Genomic DNA, 22,452 nt, shown 5'->3' with positions numbered 1-22,452 from the left:
TGTCAACATCTTCCTAAGATGCTTTATAAATGCTGTCAGAGGTATTATGTTGTTACAGAAACAGCGTTTTTAGATTTAGAAGCATATATTTCTAACTAACTTTTACAAAATAAGAAAATAATGCCAAATGTTTTAGGTTTATACAAAAATACAGTTGTTTGGGAGCATAACTGCCATTTTGGATTATTTTGTTTGACATAACGCTGCCTATTTGCTCTGACTGGCGAGTCACATCGCTTAGCATTTCTGTAAAATGAACCTGAAAAGTGTCCGGACTGACTGAAAACGAATAGCAGCTCATCGCTTTGCCTCTGTCTCTTGAAGCTAATATGATCTTATGGTTAGAATCGTCCCACTAGAATTTCAAACCCTCTCGTCAGAAAAAAAGTGTGGTAGTCTATGTCTGCCACACATGGAACAGATGAGCAGAACTAATATATTCCTTAAATACAAATACACAAGAATGAATCCATTTGATCTCAGTATGATAATGATTTAATTTTTGAATGAGTATTAACAGCTTTTTGATGCTAGTCCAAGGTATAACAAAGTAGCTGTAAAAACACAAGAAAATACCACCAATCCACACCATTCTTGAAGCTGGCATTTACGTTGGCATCACTGGGTGAAACTATCAGGACCTCACCTCATGCAGGTCGTCAGGTTTCTCTGACACAAACACCTCTTCCAACTCCAGGTTTAGGCCTTCAACGCTGCGTCGTAGACGCGGGGCGAGTCTGTTCAGCGGGATCAAGGGTATTGTCTGCAGGTGGGCAAAAAAAAAAGTTTTTTGTTTCAGTTTTTGTAACAGAGTTGAAAGTTTTCCCACAAACTGCACAAAAATTAAAGACTGAAGACAAAAAAAAAACAAAACAAAAAAAACACACCCCTCAACTGTTGTTTTAGAAGGTGGCACACGCTTCTTTCCTTCCTTTTTTATGCACTTGCAGCCACTTTCCACATCAGTTACATGTGGACATTATATGTTGGCATCATGTTGTCCTTATGAGACATTGTGCCAGTAAAACAGGAATTCTGGTAAGTTCAAAGAAGCCCGGAGCTACCTGAGTGATGCCGGCTGCGTGACCCGCAGGCGGGGGGTTATGGGGGAGGTCGTATCCTGCTGAGGGAGGGACGTGACGGGAGCGCTTCTGCAACTGGTGCCTCAGTTTGGCCACCTGAGGGCAGAGTGGAGAGAAAAATAAGAAGTTAAAATAAATAAATAAATAAAAACCTGGTCGCTCACTTCTCCCACAGAGAGCATTAATGTTTGATGAAAGCCAAATTGAATCAACTTGCCTCCCTTAGGTGCTCAGCACTGCCCCACGATGCCGAGCGTTTATGTCCACTCGTACTCCTCCGTCCTCGTGTCTCCTCTGCCCAGGAACTTGGCGTCTTTAAGAAAAATTAAAGCCATATGAATGTTAGGAGAAAAGTTAACATCTCTTCTTTTTCCTTTTAAAATTTTACACAAACATGTAAATTATTCAGAACAAAAAAACAAATATTTTAGACCACAATCTAAATTTTAAGAGCATTTTCTAATAAATACACATATTTTACACAAGCAAATTGTATTTGTTAGGAATATATGACATGGTAACAAAGTCTAGGTGTAGCAGTATGAGGGGTCTCAAACATGTGGCCCATGGGCAGGATAAAGCCCTGAAGTAGAAGTTCCTGCCAAAAGCATGCGTCATTAAATAATCTACATGGTAACTCTGTTCTTGTGCATGAAAACATACGTGACCTGGACTCGCCCACAGGTGGGCAGGTCCAGTCCTGCTGGGTGGATCAATGGAGCTATGTGATTGGGTGAAAAGTGTTGCATTTGACATTTACAGTTGTATGCAAACGTTTGGGCCCCCCTGATGATTTCCATGATTTTCCTTTATAAATCATTGGTTGTTTGGATCAGAAATTTCAGTTAAATATATCATATAGCAGACAAACACGCTGATATCTGAGAAGTGAAATGAAGTTAAAGGATTTACAGAAAGTGTGCAATAATTCTTTAAACAAAATTAGGCAGGCGCATAAATTTGGGCACCCCAACAGAAAAAAAAAAAAAAATACATCAATATTTAGTAGATCCTCCTTTTGCAGAAATAACAGCCTCTAAATGCTTCCTATAGCTTCCAATGAGAGTCTGGATTCTGGTTGAAGGTATTTTGGACCATTCTTCTTTACAAAACATCTCAGGTTTGTTGGTTTCCGAGCATGGACAGCCCACTTAAAATCACACCACAGATTTTCAATAATATTCAGGTCTGGGGACTGAGATGGCCATTCCAGAACATTGTACTTGTTCCTCTGCATGAATGCCTTAGTAGATTTTGAGCAATGTTTCAGGTCGATGTCTTGTTGAAAGATCCAGCCCCGGCGCAACTTCAGCTTTGTCACTGATTCATGAACATTGTTCTCAAGAATCTGCTGATGTTGACTGGAATCCATGTGACCTTCAACTTTAACAAGATTCCCAGTACCTGCACTGGCCACACAGCCTCACAGCATGATGGAACCACCTCCAAATTTTACTGTAGGTAGCAAGTGTTTTTCTTGGAATGCTGTGTTCTTTTTCAGCCATGCATACCGCCCCTTGCTATGTCCAAATAACTCAATTTTAGTTTAATCAGTCCACAGCACCATATTATGCGCCCTGAGGCGGGGCATATAGCATCCGGGTTGTCCGTCCGGCCGCAATTCAATCGCCGCAATGTAGCTCGACACCTACTGCTCGCAAAAACTTCATATTTGGTGGGTACATGCCTTGGAGGAGTACTTCGCATGGATTCGAAGGCCGGTGACCTTGACCTACTTTTCAAGGTCACCAGTGATCACAACTGTCAAATCCTTCGTAGCTTCACACCTATTGCTCACAGAAACTTCATATTTTGGTGGGTACATGCTTTGGAGGAGTACTTCGCATGGGTTTTAAGGCCGGTGACCTTGACCTACTTTCCAAGGTCACAACTGCCAAATCTTATGCCACAATGTAGCTCAGCACCCACTGCTCACAGAAACTTCATATTTGATGGGTACATGCCTTGGAGGAGTACTTCGCATCGGTTCGAAGGTCAGTGGCCTTGACCTACTTTTCAAGGTCACTAATGGTCACAACTGTCAAATCCTTCACCTGAAATTTGTTCGCCGCAATGTACCTCGGCACCTATTGCTTGCAACATCTTCATATTTGGTGGGTACATGCCTTGGAGGAGTACTTTGCATGGGTGCGAAGGCCAGTGACCTTGACCTACTTTTAAAAAATTACCAATCGTTGAATTTGTTCAAAGGCTACTGACTTTTTATGGTCACTGTTGGCCACATCCTCTAAATAAATATAATGCCGATCTCCAATTTTTCCACTGTGTATCCCGGCAGTTTACATCAAACACATGAGGGTTCAACCAAATCCCTACCCCACACATGTACATATTACTGCACTTTACATGGATAATAGTACTGTGCGCAGGGCATTTCGTGACGAATGTCTCTAGTTCCAAAATTAAGCTCGCTTGTCCAAATGTGCTTTAGCATACCTCAAGTGACTGTTTGTGGTGTGTACGCAGAAAAGGCTTCCTCTGCATTACAGCATCTCTTTGTGCAAATTGCGCTGTATAGTTGAACGATGCACAGAGACACTATCTGCAGCAAGATCATGTTGTAGGTCTTTGGAGCAGGTCTGTGGGTTGACTATGACTGTTCTCACCATCCTTCACTTCAGCTTATCTGAGATTTTTCGTGGCCTGCGACTTTGGGCCTTAACTAGTCCTGTGCCTGTGGTCTTCCATTTCCTCACTATGTTCCTCACAGTGGAAACTGACAGCTGAAATCTCTGAGATAGCTTTTTGTATCCTTCCCCTAAACCATGATGTTGAACAATCTTTGTTTTCAGGTCATTTGAGAGTTGTTTAGAGGCTCCCATGTTGCCACTCATTAGAAGAGATGTAAAGAGGAGAAACATTTGTAAATGGCCACCTTAACTAACCTTTCTCATGATTGGATTGACCTGTGTAAGAAGGTCAAGGGTCAATGAGCTTACCAAACCAATTCTGTGTTCAAATAATTAGTGCTAAATGTATTCAAATCAATAAAATGACATGGGTGCCCAAATTTATGCACCTGCCTAATTTTGTTTAAATAATTATTGCACATTACCGATCCACAATTTTTCACTTCCGATCCAGATACATGAACTTGTAGATACATGAACTTGTTTATCTGCTGATTCTCTCTCTCTCTCTCTCTCAGTGAGCAGAATCTCTGTTCAGCTACTACGTGGCTGCATGCTGAGCCGGTGTTTTACAGCCTCGGGACAGTGAAGAGGCTAACTTTTTAAGCACACATTTTCAGCAACAATTCAGTTAATTTTTCGGAAAATCCTTGCTCGACAAACAGACAATTTGAACCCGCGAGTCGAGCAGAAATTTGCCACTCCCCGCAGCTAGAACACTGTGGAAGAGAGCTCTCTCAAACAGTCAAGCCCAACAACCGGCCCTGAATTGGTCCAAATACTGGCCTCTCTCTCCTCGCATGTGATTGGTTGGCTGCAGAGACGCTGACATCAGCCTCACTTATGATGTGGTGCGAGCGCTGCTCTCCTATTGGTCGTTTAGGAGTGGGACTTCCCACTCCAACATGGAGGCAGGTATAAGGCCCAATTCGTAGCCGGGCCGGTTGTCGAGCTACAAACAGCCCGGCTTCAAAAACTTTCCCCTCCCCTCCTCCTGCTTGGCAGTAAACAAGCAGAGAGCAAACAGCAGCAGTTGAGAGGCTTTACAGTGGCTCTTCTCCGGTATCGGAAAATGTCGCGGATTGGTATTAATATAATAACATGCTTTTGGAGGACGGTATGCATTTTCAGAGGTCCGGCGTCTATGCCCGGGTACCCAAAATGACAGATATTGCGGGCGACGGCATGGACGGAGGGACTCAGAAAATGCATACTGCCCTCCAAAAGCATGTTATTTGCATTATTATCACTTTTTACTGAGATACACAACACGTAACGCGTACATAAAAAGTTGGCTCACTTAACTTTTGTCATGTCGGCTGGCACGCTGGCTGCTGTTCATTGTCATACTATCAATGAGAAAGTCATCCGGAATATCCATATTGGGACCAACACACACTTCTCGCCTTTTTAGTTGTTTTTCCCCCTCTGCGAACAGTTCTTGGGCTGTGTGCGCTATGACGTCATTTGTTTACGCACAGCAGGTGGGTATAGCCAGGTAGCGTCGACGTAAATCTATGCTACCGGCCTAGCAAAGCCTTGGTAAAGTGATAATTCTCTGTATTTGAACCCGATACTGATCCAGGATCGGATCGGTCCCATCACTACTACATGATATATTTAACTGAAATTTCTGACTGGGATCAGATCGAAAGTGAAAAATTGTGGATCGTGCATCCCTAAACTAAACAACACCGAACAATTTGCTACAATGGGAACATCCCTAATTTTCAATTTGAGGACTTCAGGATCACAAAAACTTTGGAAGCATCAAATTTCCCAGGGTGATGGTCAGAAATCCCTCTTTCCAGCTGGATGACTACAATGTTCACCAGATTCAAATGGAAAGTTTGTCATGTTCAAATTCACAGTGCAACTCATGACTGACCTTTGATCTGATGGCACCAGGTGTCAACTCAGACCAAGTTCTCCTGTATGCAGATGGACAAATTCAGTGCCAAATTCCTATAAAAAAGGAGCGGCTCTTTGTTGGAACTGACACAGTTAAGAGATACTTCATGAGGGCGTGTCACTTTTCGTAAGAGGGAGAGGATTATTGTGAAACTTCTTTGGAAAAAGGTGCAGGTCTTTTGGGAGCAACTTTTTGATGTGGAGATATAAATTTTCTGAACAACAATAATATTTCTGGAATTTCTGTTCAAGAATAAAGTTGGTTTATTGTCTTGTATAGTTTGTATAATTATTTTTCTGTGCAGCACTTTGGAAACTGTTCTGTTGTTTAAATGTGCTATATAAATAAAGTGGATTGGATTTGGAAAATCTTGCAATACATGACCCCATCCATCCTCCCTTCAATACGGTGCAGTCGTTCTGTCCCCTTTGCAGAAGAGCACCCCCAGAGTATGATGTTTCCACCCCCCATGCTTCATGGTTAGGATGGTTTTCTTGGGGTTGTTCTCATCCTCTAAACATGGTAAGTGGAGTTGATTCCAAAAAGCTCTATTCTGGTCTCATCTGATCACATGACCTTCTCCCATGCCTCCTCTGGATCATCCAGATGATCACTGGTGAACTTCAAACGGGCCTGGACATGTGCTGGCTTGAGCAGGGGGACCTTACTGCCCTGCAGGATTTTAAACCATGACAGCATCATGTGTTACTAATGTAATCTTTCTGACTGTGGTCCCAGCTCTCTTCAGGTCATTGACCAGGTCCTCCTGTGTAGTTCTGAGCTTTCTCAGAATCATCCTTACCCCACAAAGTGAGATCTTGCATGGAATCCCAGACCGAGGGAGCTTGACAGTCATCTTGTGTTTCTTCCACTTTCTAATAAATAATCATAACAGTTGTTGTCTTCTACCAAACTGCTTGCCTGTTGTCCTGTAGTCCATCCCAGCCTTGTGCAGGTCTACAGTGTTGTCCCTGGTATCCTTAGACAGCTCTTTGGTCTTGGCTATGGTGAACAGGTTGGAGTGTGATTGATTGTGTGTGTGAACAGGTGTCTTTTATACAAGTTCAAACAGGTGCAATTAATACAGGTAAAGAGTGCAGAATAAGAGGGCTTCTTAAAGAAAAATTAACAGGTCTGTGAGAGCCAGAATTCTTGCTGGTTGGTAGGTGATCAAATACTTATTTCATGCAATAAAATGAAAATTAATTATTTAAACATCATACAATGTGATTTTCTGGATTTTTTTTTTTAATTCTGTCTCTCACAGTTGAAATGTACCTACGATAAAAATTACAGACCTCTACAATATTTGTAGGTGGGGAAAACCTGCAAATTTGGGAGTGGATGAAATACTTATTTCCCCCATTGTACATATTTTACATTCATTTTATTTATTTTTATATTTTACGGCTGAAAACTGGATTGGACCAAAATTGTTTTTGCTGTATAACCTGCAATGACAATATAGATCTATGTATTTTACAGTAAATTTGTCAAAGAAAACATCTTCTGAAAAATACCTGTTGGACATCTCATCACCCAAAAAACCAAGATGGCTCATTGATGTTTTGAGCAGTTTCATCAAAGTTCAAAGTTCAAGGTCAATGAAAAATTAGCCCCAAAACAGCTTCTTTCTTCTTGGCACCTGCTCACAGTGCCAAAAATATGAGTCACTGGTTTCCTGACTATGGTATCACTGCACTGGAATGGACCAATACAAGAAGGAGATGTGGAACACCAGACCCAGCAACACAGACAAAATGAAGGCCACTATCAAAGCAACCTGGGCTTCCAGAAGACCTCAGCAGCGCTGCAGGCTGATTGTCTCCACGAGAGATTAATGCAAGAATTTATTCAAAAGGAGCTCCAACCAAGTATTGAGTGCATCAATGACCAAACGTTTCAGACATTTCACATTTCTGTATTACATTCTCATGATTTTTAGATGCATGTGTTTATAATAATTTATTTTTCATGGTGTTGGTCGATGCTCAAAAACACTTTCTTCTTCTCATCTCGACATTGGATATACTGAAAAGTTTGATGGATTTACATCATTTAATTGTTAGTACAAGACAATTTTCTGATGTTTCTATTTGAGAAATTTCAAAATATTATGTGATGGAGAAAAATTGTGATCATGTTGAAGTGATGTAAATATTTCAATGCACTCTTCTTTATGTCAGTGTGAGTTGAGGCAGCCTTCCATCAGTCTGCTCACTTGCAGATAAGAAATGTTGCATAAACACGTCTGTATTTGTTCTCAGGTCTGGTGGGGAGGCGCCCGAGCACCCCGTCTTGTTTTAAAGAACTACACTGGTCCCTGGGGCTGGTAAAGGATGGGTGCAGTCAAGGCTTGTGGATGCTTCTGGTGTTCACTCTCAACTTCCTGGAAAAATGTTGACGTTATCTGGTGGAAAAATAGTCATAGATTAGATTTTTTTCCCCATCAATCCAATTTCTAGATGTGTGTGCGTCCAGGTGAGGTGAGGGCCGTTATTGCACCAAGTCCATTATTGTATTAAATCTGCTCTTGCACTAAGTCCATTATTGCACCAAGTCCATTACTGTATTAAATCTGCTCTTGCACTAAGTCCATTATTGTATTAAATCTGCTCTTGCACTAAGTCCATTATTGCACCAAGTCCATTACTGTATTAAATCTGCTCTTGCACTAAGTCCATTATTGCACCAAGTCCATTATTGTATTAAATCTGCTCTTGCACTAAGTCCATTATTGTATTAAATCTGCTCTTGCACTAAGTCCATTATTGCACCAAGTCCATTACTGTATTAAATCTGCTCTTGCACTAAGTCCATTATTGCACCAAGTCCATTATTGTATTAAATCTGCTCTTGCACTAAGTCCATTATTGCACCAAGTCCATTACTGTATTAAATCTGCTCTTGCACTAAGTCCATTATTGCACCAAGTCCATTATTGTATTAAATCTGCTCTTGCACTAAGTCCATTATTGCACCAAGTCCATTACTGTATTAAATCTGCTCTTGCACTAAGTCCATTACTGTATTAAATCTGCTCTTGCACTAAGTCCATTATTGCACTAAGTCCATTACTGTATTAAATCTGCTCTTGCACTAAGTCCATTATTGCACTAAGTCCATTACTGTATTAAATCTGCTCTTGCACTAAGTCCATTACTGTATTAAATCTGCTCTTGTACTAAGTCCATTATTGCACTAAGTCCACTACTGTATTAAATCTGCTCTTGTACTAAGTCCATTATTGCACTAAGTCTATGATTGCGGAGACTCAGCGCTGCAGGGGCAGTATTGCATTCGCTCTACCATACTGTTGTGTTGAAAAGGATGCTGAGCCAAAAGATGAAGCTCTTGATCTACTGGTCAATCTTGGTTCCTACTCTCACCTATGGCCATGAGGGTTGGATCATGACCAAAAGAACTAGTTCGCGGGTACTAGCAGCCAAAATGGGCTTCCTTGGGAGGGTGGCTGGTGTCTCCTTTAGAGATAAGGGGAGAAGTTCGATCTGTGGGGAGCTCGGAGTAGAGCCGCTGCTCCTTTGCATTGAAAGGAGCGAGCTAAGGTGATTCGGGCATCTGGTAAGGATGCCTCCTGGGTGCCTCCCTGGGGAGGTTTTCCAGGCATGTCCATCTGGGAGGCGACCCCAGGGAAGACCCAGGACTAGGTGGAGAGATTATATCTCCACACTGCCCTGGGAACGCCTCAGGATCCTCCTGTTAGAGGCAGTTAATGTGGCCATTGAAATGGAAGTCTGGGGTCCCCTGCTGGAGCTGTTGCCCCCACAACCTGATCCCGGATAAGCAGCTGAAGATGAGTGACTAAGTGAGTCTATGATTACACTAAGTCCATTACTGCACTGGGTTCTGATGCTGTCATTTGACAGCTTTTGGGAAAAATCTGTTTCCCAACTTGTTTGTTTGTGTGCTGATAGTTCTCAGTCTAATTGAATGATCCATCTGAGCTTCTTGGTTGTTGAAATACACAAAAAATGTCTTGTATTTTATTTTACTGTTTGCATTACATTCTCTTTGACTTGAGGTTTGTCTGAATGATCAATCACTCGTCGATATATGTCCAAGTAATATTCCCAACAATGTTTCTCCATCAATTCTCTGTTGAGTCATAAATCAGGTCTTTTACAGACCATGTTTTGTTTGACCTTGACCTTTAAACTTGTATGAAACTGCTCCAAATTATCGATCCAAGTATCAGTACTGCCAAGGTTGATCAATCGAGGCTTCTTGGCTATTGAGACATAAAAAGCTTCTTTCTGCAAAATTGTTTCCTTGATCTTTGACCTTCAATCAAACTCTTTCAAAATCTGTTCAGCTCCAGATAACGATCCAAGTAATATTCTGACAGACACACACCAGTGAAAACATTATCCTGCAGCCCACTTGACCGACGTGCAGGATAATGAAGTTGACCAGGAAAAACCTGAAATATCTTTCGTTAATAGTGTCTGAAATCACATGGAAGTCAAAACAACACCAGGGTTCCTGTTTGTTCCTTTCATTTTCCGTACAATCCAAACTCTTCCTGATTTGGGATTATCCAGAAAAAAATTCATTATTACTGTTAAATAGTAATTTAAAAACTGTTGCGGGGATTTGCACATATTTCTAAATCAATTCTTCAAACAAAAAATGTCTGTAAAATTGGGTTTGTTTCTCTCTGTTTCGATGAGCTAAGAAGACATGAACATGAATCATTTCCATCTGGACTCTGGAGGAGAACTCAAAATAGCTGCCAAATAAACTAGGGATGGGACCGATCCGATCCACACCTCATTTTTAGACCAGTGTGCCGACGAGCAGATTCAGTGCAGTTTGAAACTTTCTGGACAAGACGTGGGCATAAAAATACTGACTGCATCGGTTGTGCACTCACAGTAACACTTGTGCTGCGCTGCTCCCCACTTTATGTCAGGTGGAAGCTACAACCTTTTAAAGTAAAAAATAAAATGTATCAAACGTTCTAAATAAAACACATCATAAAATATCAAAACTGGTCCAGATACCAATACTTTGTCAGCTTGGGACTTTCCCAGTTAATTTGCCGTATTTTCCGGAGTATAAATCGCACCAGAATATAAATCACAGGATTATCAGCGCTTTAAATCAAGATTTTTGTGCATTGTTGGATACTTTATTATTGGCATTTATTGTTTTATTATTAGAGTTTATTTTGTTTGGTGCTTTGGCCCCTTGGAAAAGTGTTATAATAATTAGAATTATTACTATTAACAATTAGTTTTTCAGTATATATAAGTTGCACTGGAGCACAAATTTCAGGACCTCCAAAACTAGTAAAAATAAAAACAATAAAGAAAAACACATGACTTCTACACTGGAAAATATGGTATTCAATTGTATTATTATTAATCATTTTGGTGTCACAAAAAAATAAAAATTTCATTCTATTGGTCCATTTGGCAGGACAGAACCGATCCAGTACCTTCTGGGTATTTTGAGTTTGACACTATTCCCTTATGCAGACGAGTTTTAATTAAATGTGTGTCAAAAATATAACCCATAAGTGGATTTCTTGTCAAGTATACCAATCAGCATTATATTCCAGTATGTGACAGACAAAATGTAAAAAGAACATGAAACAAAACACCATTTTATCTGCCTAGCAACAAGATATTGGCAGTTGTTTTATATATGTATATATATAAAAAAAAAAAAGAAAGAAAGAAAAAAAAAAAGACATTTTGGCAGTAACTTTTGGGAGCATGTAGCTTATCCTCAACCACATGAAGTATAACCAACATGTACGACGCATCGCGGCATGAAACCCCACAGCTGTCTCGCACACCTGCCCTGGAACAGCTGCACAAAGCAAGACTACGAGAAAAACCACTCGGAACTGCAAAACAGGCCCGTCTGCAGAAAACATCCAAACCACAGTGTGTGAAAACTATAAATACGGCGTGACGCCAAACGCACCGGTGCACACACTGCACGCACTCCGACTGTAAGGACAAAAACAACCAACGACACTGTCCTTCATGTCCTAATTTTACTCAGAGCACGCCGCAGGACGTCCATACCGATTTCTTGACATGGACTCTTGACTTTCGCCCAGCTGGATTGGTGGTTGCAGGCTGTTGGCTGGAAGCAGGCGGCTGGCAGTTCATCATCATATCAGCTGACCCGCAATGTCAGATCCACTCGCTTTCTCTCCCTCAACTCTTTGTGTCTCCCACACAGCCTGATCCGCTCACACCGTCCACGCCATTGACAAACCAGCGGGATAACTCGGCACGGCAGTCCTCAGTGGGCAAAATAAAGCCAGTTGTGTGCATATGACTCTCAGTGTTAACTCACATGGCGCCATAACACCCCGCAGGAAGACGCCATGTACTGATATGTCCAGCGGACTTATAATCAAATGCCTGGCTAAATACGTCTGAGGCAGCGTGGGTCAGTTACACCGCGTCTTTGGTGTAGAGTTACAACAGTCAGCAACACCAACACCCTCCACCAAACATGAACGGGGACACCACAGGACCCAGACCTATAAAAAGATGGATCCACAGCAGGTCATTTGGACTGCCGGGGCTAATGTTTCCAGCTCAGGCGCGTCTGAGGAAACGAGAAATCTTACTGTAATTCTGATAACATGAAAACCGGAAATAAATATTAGCATTGAGAATTCTCACCATCCCACTGGACACAGGCCAAGACTTTTTTTTTAGCCGTTCATTACAAATGCCACAAATGATCAACACGGAACCAAACGCACATAGCAGCCTGGGATCCTGGGAAGAAAATATGTGACCTTTGGCCTTAACAGTGACCTTTACAAGCAGCAAAGCCTGTATTTTAAAAGGTTATATCACAACACCTAAGTGAAGTCTGTCAGGAGATACAGTAAAAAAGAAAACTTTCTCAGCTATGAATGACAGTGGTATGTTATTATGCAATCTGCTGCTTGTTGTGTCATTTTAGTCAAAACTCTGCTCAAACGTAAACTAATCTAAAAAATAATCATTTTAATTCCTAATCAGACACATTGATACTGTGTCCAAGTGAACATCGAAGGTTTTGCCTATTTCTTGGCATTCCGCTGCACGTGATGTCCTACTGATGCAAGCAAAGGGCACTGCCACCCAAAACAACTGATAATGACGGCACAAGACCTAAATACTCAAGATTTTTTTAGTGAGGCAAAGTGGACACGTTGAAGGACTTTTGCTAAAACTGGGATTGGTCAGTTGGTGGGAAAAAAAAAGAAGGAATGAACAGTTTCCAGGTATTCACTCAGACTGTGAAATGAACCGGTAGTGTGAAGTAAAGCTAAAGAAAATTAGATCACAAAACAAGATTACTAGGGTTTAGATGATGAGTCGTTATAGTAGACTATGACTAGCTAGTACATAGTACAACATCCACCTGCAGCCAGCACCCCCACCTAAAGAGTCGGAACAAATATCTTGCTTCTCATACCACAAACACTCTTCCATGCAGTCACCGTTTAAAAGCCGTTTTCAACTTGTAGCTTTCTAGTGTTTTGTTTTTTCCACAATCAAAGTCAATTTGGAGTTTAACTACTTAGATCTTACTTAATTTATTGTCAAGATATATATATATATATATATATCTAACTCAGCCACATGGGGTGTGCAGCCAGTACATTCTGAGTGCAGGTTAGAGCCCGACCGATATGGATTTTTTTGAGGCGGATAACAATATTTGGGTGAAAAAAAATGCCGATAATCGACCGATTGGCTGATTTGCCGATAGCTAATAAATCAGCCGATATTTTTTTAAATGAATAAAATGTTCTTTTTTGGACCTTTAACAAAAAAGGTATGAGCTAAAAGCTAAAGCTTTGTCCTCATATTGATTAACTTTATAACAGAAGAATTTTCATTTCAAAAAATGCAATTGGAGCAGTTAGGAGGCTTTTCAAACAGGCCAACTAGTAAGATATCACTCCTGAGAACGATCTTTGCCGTATCACGTGAGGTAAATCTGCCCTACGATTGGATTTTGGAAAACCATGTGAGGGAGAACCAATTCCGATTGGACACTCACACTGTGCACGTCATCACTCATCTTCTATGAGTAGTACCAAGATGGCCGATTGTGGCTCGAAAGTCGGCGGAGTTAACTTTTCAGCAAAAAAAAAAAAAAAAAAAAACTTTCTATCTCATATCATTAAAAAGTTATTTACAATTTAGTAAAGCTTGGTCCCAGCCGTCGTATATGACGGTGTCGGCCCCAGAGGGTTAATAGCGAACCGCAGTAATTTCCAGAACCCTTCCGAACAACCAGTGAATCTGAATGTTTCAACCTCTTAGCAGTAAACGAAAGTTGTTCATGCTAGAAATAAGGTCTACACAACGTGGGCTTAATAAAAGCGTGACCAACGCAATGAAGCACATTTGACACATTACTACATAAACTGAGTAAATCAAACTGAGTTGAACTAAAATGGGAGAAATGTGGGGTGAATGTAATTGCAAAGTTATTACAAACAGCATCCTTATAAACTTACTTGTATGCTTTTGTCAGCCGATCAGTGCAGTGTGACGGCAAACTACAGGGGCCGGTGATGAACACATTTAAGCAGGGATGTAAGCAGCTCTCAGTTGAATGGAGTCTGAGCGCCATCTACTGGACAAACGGTGCAAGGACATTTTACATTGCCGACACAAACATTATTTCAGTAACTGTTCTGTTTATGAGAAATCATCAGCGTTCTATCGGCAAAATTTCAGCCGATAGTGAGTACTTTGAAAAGGGCTTACATCAGCCGATAATATCGGCTGGCTGATATATCCGTCGGGCTCTAGTGCCAGTCCCAAGCCTGGATAAATGAGGGTTGCGTCAGGAAGGGCATCCGGCGTAAAACAAGCCAACCCAACTATGCAGACTAAGAATCGAATTTCCATACCGGATCGGTCGCAGCCCGGGTTAACAACGTCCGCCACCGGTGCTGTTGCCCAACAGGGTGCCGGTGGAAATTGGGCTACTGCTGGGCGAAGACGACAAAGAAGAGGAGGAGAACGTTTCCACAAACAGCGGGAGAAGAAGAAAACTAGAAGGGTGGAAATGAGAGTAGGAACTTTGAATGTTGGTAGTATGACTGGTAAAGGGAGAGAGCTGGCTGATATGATGGAGAGGAGAAAGGTAGACATATTGTGTGTACACGAGACCAGGTGGAAGGGAAGTAAGAGCAGGAGCATCGGTGGTGGGTACAAGTGGTTGTACCATGGTGAGGACAGAAAGAGAAATGGTGTTGGGGTCATTTTAAAGGAAGAGTATGTTAAAAGTGTGTTGGAGGTTAAGTGAGTGTCTGACAGGATGATGAGTGTGAAGTTGGAAATTTAAGGGGTGATGATGAATATCATCAGTGCATATGCCCCACAGGTAGGTTGTGAGATGAAGGAGAAAGAAGATTTCTGGAGTGTGTTAGATGAGGTGGTGGAGAGTGTGCCCAAGCATGAAAGAGTGGTGATAGGAACAGACTTCAATGGGCATGTTGGTGAAGGGAACAGAGGTGATGAGGAAGTAATGGGTAGATATGGTATCAAGGATAAGAATGGGGAAGGACAGATGGTAGTTGATTTTGCAAAAAGGATGGAAATGGCTGTGGTGAATACCTACTTTAAGAAAAGGGAGGAGCACAGGGGAACATATAAGAGTGGAGGAAGGTGCACACAGGTGGACTACATTCTTTATAAGAGATGCAAGCTAAAAGAAATCACAGACTGTAAGGTGGTAGCAGGAGAGAGTGTCACTAGACAGCATAGGATGGTTGTTTGTAGGATGACTTTAGAGGTAAAGAAGAAGAAGAGAGTGAGAGCTCAACAAAGGATCAGATGGTGGAAGCTGAAGGAGGAAGACTGTTGTGTGAAATTTAGCGAGCAGGTGAGAGAAGCACTAGTTGGAGGGGAAGCAATTTTGGACAACTGGAAAAGTACTGCAGATGTGGTGAGGGAGACAGCTAGGGCAGTACTGGGTATGACATCTGGACAGTGGAAGGAAGACAAGGAGACTTGGTGGTGGAATGAAGAGGTCCAGGAAAGCATAAGGAGAAAGAGGTTGGCGAAAAAGTTTTGGGATAGTCGGAGAGATGAAGAAAGTAGACAGGAGTACAAGGAGATGCGGCGTAAGGCGAGAAGAGAAGTGGCAAAAGCAAAGGAAAAGGCATATTGCGAGCTGTACAAGAAGTTGAATAGTAAAGAAGGAGAAAAGGACTTGTAACGATTGGTCAGACAAAGGGACAGAGCTGGAAAGGATGTGCAGCAGGTTAGGGTGGTAAAAGATGCACATGGTAATGTGCTGACAAGTGAGGAGTGTGTGCTGAGAAGGTGAAGGGAATATTTTGAAGAGCTGATGAATAAAGAAAATAAGCGAGAGAAAAGGCTGGATGATGTGGTGAGAGTAAATCAGGAAGTAAAAGAGATTAGCAAGGAAGAAGTGAGGGCTGCTATGAAGAGGATGAAGAGTGGAAAGGCAGCTGGTCCAGATGACATTCCAATGGAGGCATGGAAATGTCTCGGAGAGATGGCAGTAGAGTTTCTAACCAGATTGTTTAATAAAATCTTGGAAAGTGAGGGGATGCCTGAGGAGTGGAGACAAAGTGTGCTGGTTCCTATTTTCAAGAACAAGGGTGATGTGCAGAGCTGCAGTAACTACAGAGGCATAAAGTTGATCAGCCACAGCATGAAGTTATGGGAAAGAGTAGTAGAAGCTAGGCTTCGAAAACAGGTGAAGATCTGTGAGCAGCAATATGGTTTCATGCCGAGAAAGAGCACTACAGATGCAATGTTTGCTCTGAGAATACTGTTGGAGAAGTACAGAGAAGGCCAGAAAGAGTTACATTGTGTGTTTGTGGACTTAGAAAAAGCTTATGATAGGGTGCCTAGAGAAGAGTTGTGGTATTGTATGAGGAAGTCTGGAGTGGCAGAGAAGTCTGTTAGGGTAGTGCAGGACATGTACAAGAATAGTGTGACAGCCGTGAGATGTGCAGTCGGAATGATAGACTCATTCAAGGTGGAGGTGGGATTACACCAAGGATCAGCTCTGAGTCCTTTCTTGTTTGCAGTGGTGATGGACAGGTTGACAGATGAGATCAGACAGGAGTCCCCATGGACTATGATGTTTGCAGATGACATTGTGAGCTGTAGTGAGAGTAGAGAGCAAGTTGGATCTCAAGAATCTTGTCTGGAGAGGTGGAGATATGCTTTGGAGAGAAGGGGAATGAAAGTCAGTAGAAGCAAGACTGAGTACATGTGTGTGAATGAGAGGGAGCCCAGTGGAATAGTGCAGTTACAAGGAGTAGAAGTGGTGAAAGTAGATGAGTTTAAATATTTGGGGTCAACTGTTCAAAGTAATGGAGAGTGTGGTAGAGAGGTGAAGAAGAGAGTGCAAGCAGGGTGGAGTGGGTGGAGAAAGGTGGCAGGAGTGATTTGTGACCAAAGAATATCAGCAAGAGTGAAGGGGAAAATTTACAAAACAGTAGTGAGACCAGCTATGTTGTATGGTTTAGAGACATTGGCACTAACAAAAAGACAGGAGGCAGAGCTGAAGATGTTGAGATTCTCTTTGGGAGTGACAAGAATGGACAAGATTAGGAATGAACATATCAGAGGGACAGCTCAGGTGGGACGGTTTGGAGACAAAGTCAGAGAGGCGAGAATGAGATGGTTTGGACATGTGCAGAGGAGGGACCCAGGGTATATAGGGAGAAGGATGCTGAGGATGGAGCCACCAGGCAGGAGGAGAAGAGGGAGACCAAAGAGGAGGTTCATGGATGTGCTGAGAGAGGACATGCAGGTGGTTGGTGTGACAGAGGAAGATACAGAGAACAGGGTGAGATGGAAACAACTGATCTGCTGTGGCGACCCCCTAACGGGAACAGCCAAAAGACAAAGAAGAAGAAGAATATATATATATTATACAAATAATGGATGGTAAGGAGTCCAACATAGAGAAATATTGGATTCAGAAAAGTTATATTGGACTCGGCTACGCCTCGTCCAATATAACTTTACTATATATATACACACACACTCAACAAAAATATAAACGCAACACTTTTGGTTTTGCTCCCATTTTGTATGAGATGAACTCAAAGATCTAAAACTTTTTCCACATACACAATATCACCATTTCCCTCAAATATTGTCCACAAACCAGTCTAAATCTGTGATAGTGAGCACTTCTCCTTTGCTGAGATAATCCATCCCACCTCACAGGTGTGCCATATCAAGATGCTGATTAGACACCATGATTAGTGCACAGGTGTGCCTTAGACTGCCCACAATAAAAGGCCACTCTGAAAGGTGCAGTTTTATCACACAGCACAATGCCACAGATGTTGCAAGATTTGAGGGAGCGTGCAATTGGCATGCTGACAGCAGGAATGTCAACCAGAGCTGTTGCTCGTGTATTGAATGTTCATTTCTCTACCATAAGCCGTCTCCAAAGGCGTTTCAGAGAATTTGGCAGTTCATCCAACCAGCCTCACAACCGCAGACCACGTGTAACCACACCAGCCCAGGACCTCCACATCCAGCATGTTCACCTCCAAGATCCTCTGAGACCAGCCACTCGGACAGCTGCTGAAACAATCGGTTTGCATAACCAAAGAATTTCTGCACAAACTGTCAGAAACCGTCTCAGGGAAGCTCATCTGCATGCTCGTCGTCCTCATCGGGGTCTCGACCTGACTCCAGTTCGTCGTCGTAACCGACTTGAGTGGGCAAATGCTCACATTCGCTGGCATTTGGCACGTTGGAGAGGTGTTCTCTTCACGGATGAATCCCGGTTCACACTGTCCAGGGCAGATGGCAGACAGCGTGTGTGGCATCGTGTGGGTGAGCGGTTTTCTGATGTCAGTGTTGTGGATCGAGTGGCCCATGGTGGCGGTGGGGTTATGGTATGGGCAGGCGTCTGTTATGGATGAAGAACACAGGTGCATTTTATTGATGGCATTTTGAATGCACAGAGATACCGTGACGAGATCCTGAGGCCCATTGTTGTGCCATACATCCAAGAACATCACCTCATGTTGCAGCAGGATAATGCACGGCCCCATGTTGCAAGGATCTGTACACAATTCTTGGAAGCTGAAAATGTCCCAGTTCTTGCATGGCCGGCATACTCACCGGACATGTCACCCATTGAGCATGTTTGGGATGCTCTGGACCGGCGTATACGACAGCGTGTACCAGTTCCTGCCAATATCCAGCAACTTCGCACAGCCATTGAAGAGGAGTGGACCAACATTCCACAGGCCACAATTGACAACCTGATCAACTCTATGCGAAGGAGATGTGTTGCACTGCATGATGACAAATGGTGGTCACACCAGATACTGACTGGTATCCCCCCCAATAAACAAAACTGCACCTTTCAGAGTGGCCTTTTATTGTGGACAGTCTAAGGCAGTGTTTTTCAACCTTTTTTGAGCCTTTTTATATTTACAAAATGCTGCGGCACACCACCAACTAAAATAATATTATAATGCTGTTACCTCTGGTTTTGCTCAAAACCCAATTATCGTAATAGAAAATCAATACAGAAAACAGCGCATTCCGAAAATCCTCAAGCATTTTGCGTTCTGATCTCAAGTAGGGCTGTCACGATTACGAATTTCTGGAGACGATTAATTGTCAGACAAATAATTGCGATTGACGAATATATTGTCTATTTTTTTTCTTTTTTTCCCTTCTTTATATTCTACTATTGTAGTATAATTAATTACACAACTCTGGAAGAACGTTTGGCTTCTGTGAGTGGAGAAACTGGGAATGGTGCAACATTTTTATTTTTATCTTCATTTTACATACAGTCCCAACTTTTTCTGATTTGTGGTTGTTTCTGTTGCATTTCTGAAATTGTTTCTCCTCATCAGTCACGTTTTGTGCTTGAACACTACATTAAGCTCAAGACTGAACAAATAAATACCTTTGGAACATAACAGCTGTTAAAGTTCAGAGTTCTCACCTGCTTTTTGTGATCTGTGCGTCTGAACATTTTTTTTTTGTGGCTCAGTTCATTCATATATTCTCATTTTTTAAATATGTTTTTAAAGATATTTGACCGTTTATTTCATCTCATGATCTCAGAAATTCAGCATACGACGCGCACATGGTGTGAACAGGACGGTAACGGCAGAATCACACCTTTAGAGAAAGTTCAGAGAGAAGTAAAAGCTTCACGTTTTCGTTTTGTTAACATGTTCACTCCATTTAAAATCCTCTCTGCTCCGCGCTCGCTGCGCACTGAACGTGTCGCGCCTGCATTCAGGAATCTCCCTCACCCAGCCCCTCCCCTCCCTCACCCAGCCCCTCCCCTCCCTCACCCAGCCCCTCCCTCGCAGTCTGCAGCCTGTTAACTCCGCGCGCGTGCACACACAGGCACAGACACACACACCGACAGCTCCGCATTTTAGACGCGGCTTTTGAAGGAGACGGTACTGTTTTAATCGGCCGTCAGCCTCCTTGTTATTGTCCCGCCTTAAGACGAGAGCGAGGCTGCAGCACAATGACGTCAGATTCTGAGTCGTTTTATGCTTTGTGGATAAAATAAATAATTCACGGTAATCGCGAATATGAAAAATACCCACGGCACCCCTGACGATCGATCACGGCACCCCGGTTGAGAATCACTGGTCTAAGGCACACCTGTGCACTAATCATGGTGTCTAATCAGCATCTTGGTATGGCACACCTGTGAGGTGGGATGGATTATCTCAGCAAAGGAGAAGTGCTCACTATCACACATTTAGACTGGTTTGTGAACAATATTTGAGGGAAATGGTGATATTGTGTATGTGGAAAAAGTTTTAGATCTTTGAGTTCATCTCATACAAAATGGGAGCAAAACCAAAAGTGTTGCGTTTATATTTTTGTTGAGTGTGTGTATATATATATATATATATATATGAAAATGAGAGAGAGAGACCTGTGACCGGTATTGTACATACAGTGGGGAAAATAAGTATTTGACCCCCTGTCAGTTTTGCAGGTTTTCCCACCTACAAAGAATGTCGAGGTCTGTAATTTTTTTTATTGTAGGTTCACTTCAACTGTGAGAGACAGAATCTAAAAAAAAGGAAAAAAAAAATCCAGAAAATCACATTGTATGATTTTTAAATAATTTGCATTTTATTGCATGAAATAAGTATTTGAACACCTACCAACCAGCAAGAATTCTGTCTCACACAGACCTGTTAATTTTTCTTTAAGAAGCCCTCTTATTCTGCACTCTTTACCTGTATTAATTGCACCTGTTTGAACTTGTTACCTGTATAAAAGACACCTGTTCACACACTCAATCAATCACACTCCAACCTGTCCACCATAGCCAAGACCAAAGAGCTGTCTAAGGACACCAGGGACAAAACTGTAGACCTGCACAAGGCTGGGATGGACTACAGGACAACAGGCAAGCAGCTTGGTAGAAGACAACAACTGTTATGATTATTTATTAGAAAGTGGAAGAAACACAAGATGACTGTCAATCTCCTTTGGTCTGGGATTCCATGCAGGATCTCACTTTGTGGGGTAAGGATGATTCTGAGAAAGCTCAGAACTACACAGGAGGACCTGGTCAATGACCTGAAGAGAGCTGGGACCACAGTCACAAAGATTACATTAGTAACACATGATGCTGTCATGGTTTAAAATCCTGCAGGGCAGCAAGGTCCCCCTGCTCAAGCCAGCACATGTCCAGGCCCGTTTGAAGTTCACCAGTGACCATCTGGATGATCCAGAGGAGGCATGGGAGAAGGTCATGTGGTCACACGAGACCAGAATAGAGCTTTTTGGAATCGACTCCACTTACCATGTTTAGAGGATGAGAACAACCCCAAGAAAACCATCCCAACTGTGAAGCATGGGGGTGGAAACATCATACGCTGGGGGTGCTCTTCTGCAAAGGGGACAGGACGACTGCACCGTATTGAAGGGAGGATGGATGGGGTCATGTATTGTGAGATTTTCGCAAACAACCTCCTTCCCTCAGTAACAGCATTGAAGATGGGTCATGGCTGGGTCTTCAGCATGACAATGACCCCAAACACACAGCCAGGGCAACTAAGGAGGGGCTCCGTAAGAAGCATTTCAAGGTCCTGGAGTGGCCTGGCCAGTCTCCAGACCTAAACTCAATAGAAAATCTTTGGAGGGAGCTGAAACTCCAAACCTGAAAGATTTGGAGAAGATCTGTATGGAGGAGTGGACCAAAATCCCTGCTGCAGTGTGTGAAAACTTGGTCGAGAACTACAGGAAACGTTTGACCTCTGTAATTGCAAATAAAGACTACTGTACCAAATATTAACATTGATTTTCACAGGTGTTCAAATACTTATTTGCAACAGTAACATACAAATAAATTAAAAAAAAAAAAAATCATACATTGTGATTTCCATTTTTTTTTTTTTTTTTTAGATTATGTCTCTCACAGTGGACATGCACCTAAGATGAAAATTTTAGAAACCTTAATTTAAGATGGACAGAAGCTAAGATAAACAATGACAGAAATCCCATTTGTGTAATGAACCATAGTTGAACGGAAGGACCGCCCCCTACAGTTTGACACACTGAACTACAGATTAATTGCAAAGTTCAAAACAATATTGTGCATTCAGCTTTATCATCACGCTGATTTTTCATAAGGATTAACTGGGTAAATCTTGATGTAAAGTCGCAGTAAACTCAAAGCAGTTGCGCATTCATGAGGGGGGGAAAAGCAGTTGTGTGTTTCCGTGGACAGAGCACGGTAAAAGCACACGGCCTCTGCTGCCTTACACTCGACTGAAGGGGGTCCAGACATGGAA

The 22,452-nt window shown here is 42.3% G+C and overlaps 1 protein-coding gene across 2 annotated transcripts in view; it reads right to left on the bottom strand.

Annotated features, from left to right (window-relative positions):
* Positions 1-22,452, bottom strand: part of LOC117528049 (RUN domain-containing protein 3A-like) — an 81,967-nt gene that overhangs the window by 6,891 nt on the left and 52,624 nt on the right. For both annotated transcript variants that reach the window (XM_034190571.1, XM_034190570.1), the window contains exons 12-14: positions 1,300-1,395; positions 1,065-1,178; positions 647-763 (exon numbers count right to left, since the gene is read on the bottom strand). In XM_034190571.1, coding sequence (XP_034046462.1) covers positions 647-763; positions 1,065-1,178; positions 1,300-1,395 — 327 coding nt within the window. The remainder of the gene's footprint in view (positions 1-646; positions 764-1,064; positions 1,179-1,299; positions 1,396-22,452) is intronic.

Source organism: Thalassophryne amazonica, chromosome 16, assembly GCF_902500255.1.
Source record: "Thalassophryne amazonica chromosome 16, fThaAma1.1, whole genome shotgun sequence".
Classification (NCBI taxonomy): Eukaryota; Metazoa; Chordata; class Actinopteri; order Batrachoidiformes; family Batrachoididae; genus Thalassophryne; species Thalassophryne amazonica.
The sequence above is the reverse complement of the archived record's forward strand: the minus strand, read 5'-3'. Positions and strand labels throughout refer to the sequence as shown.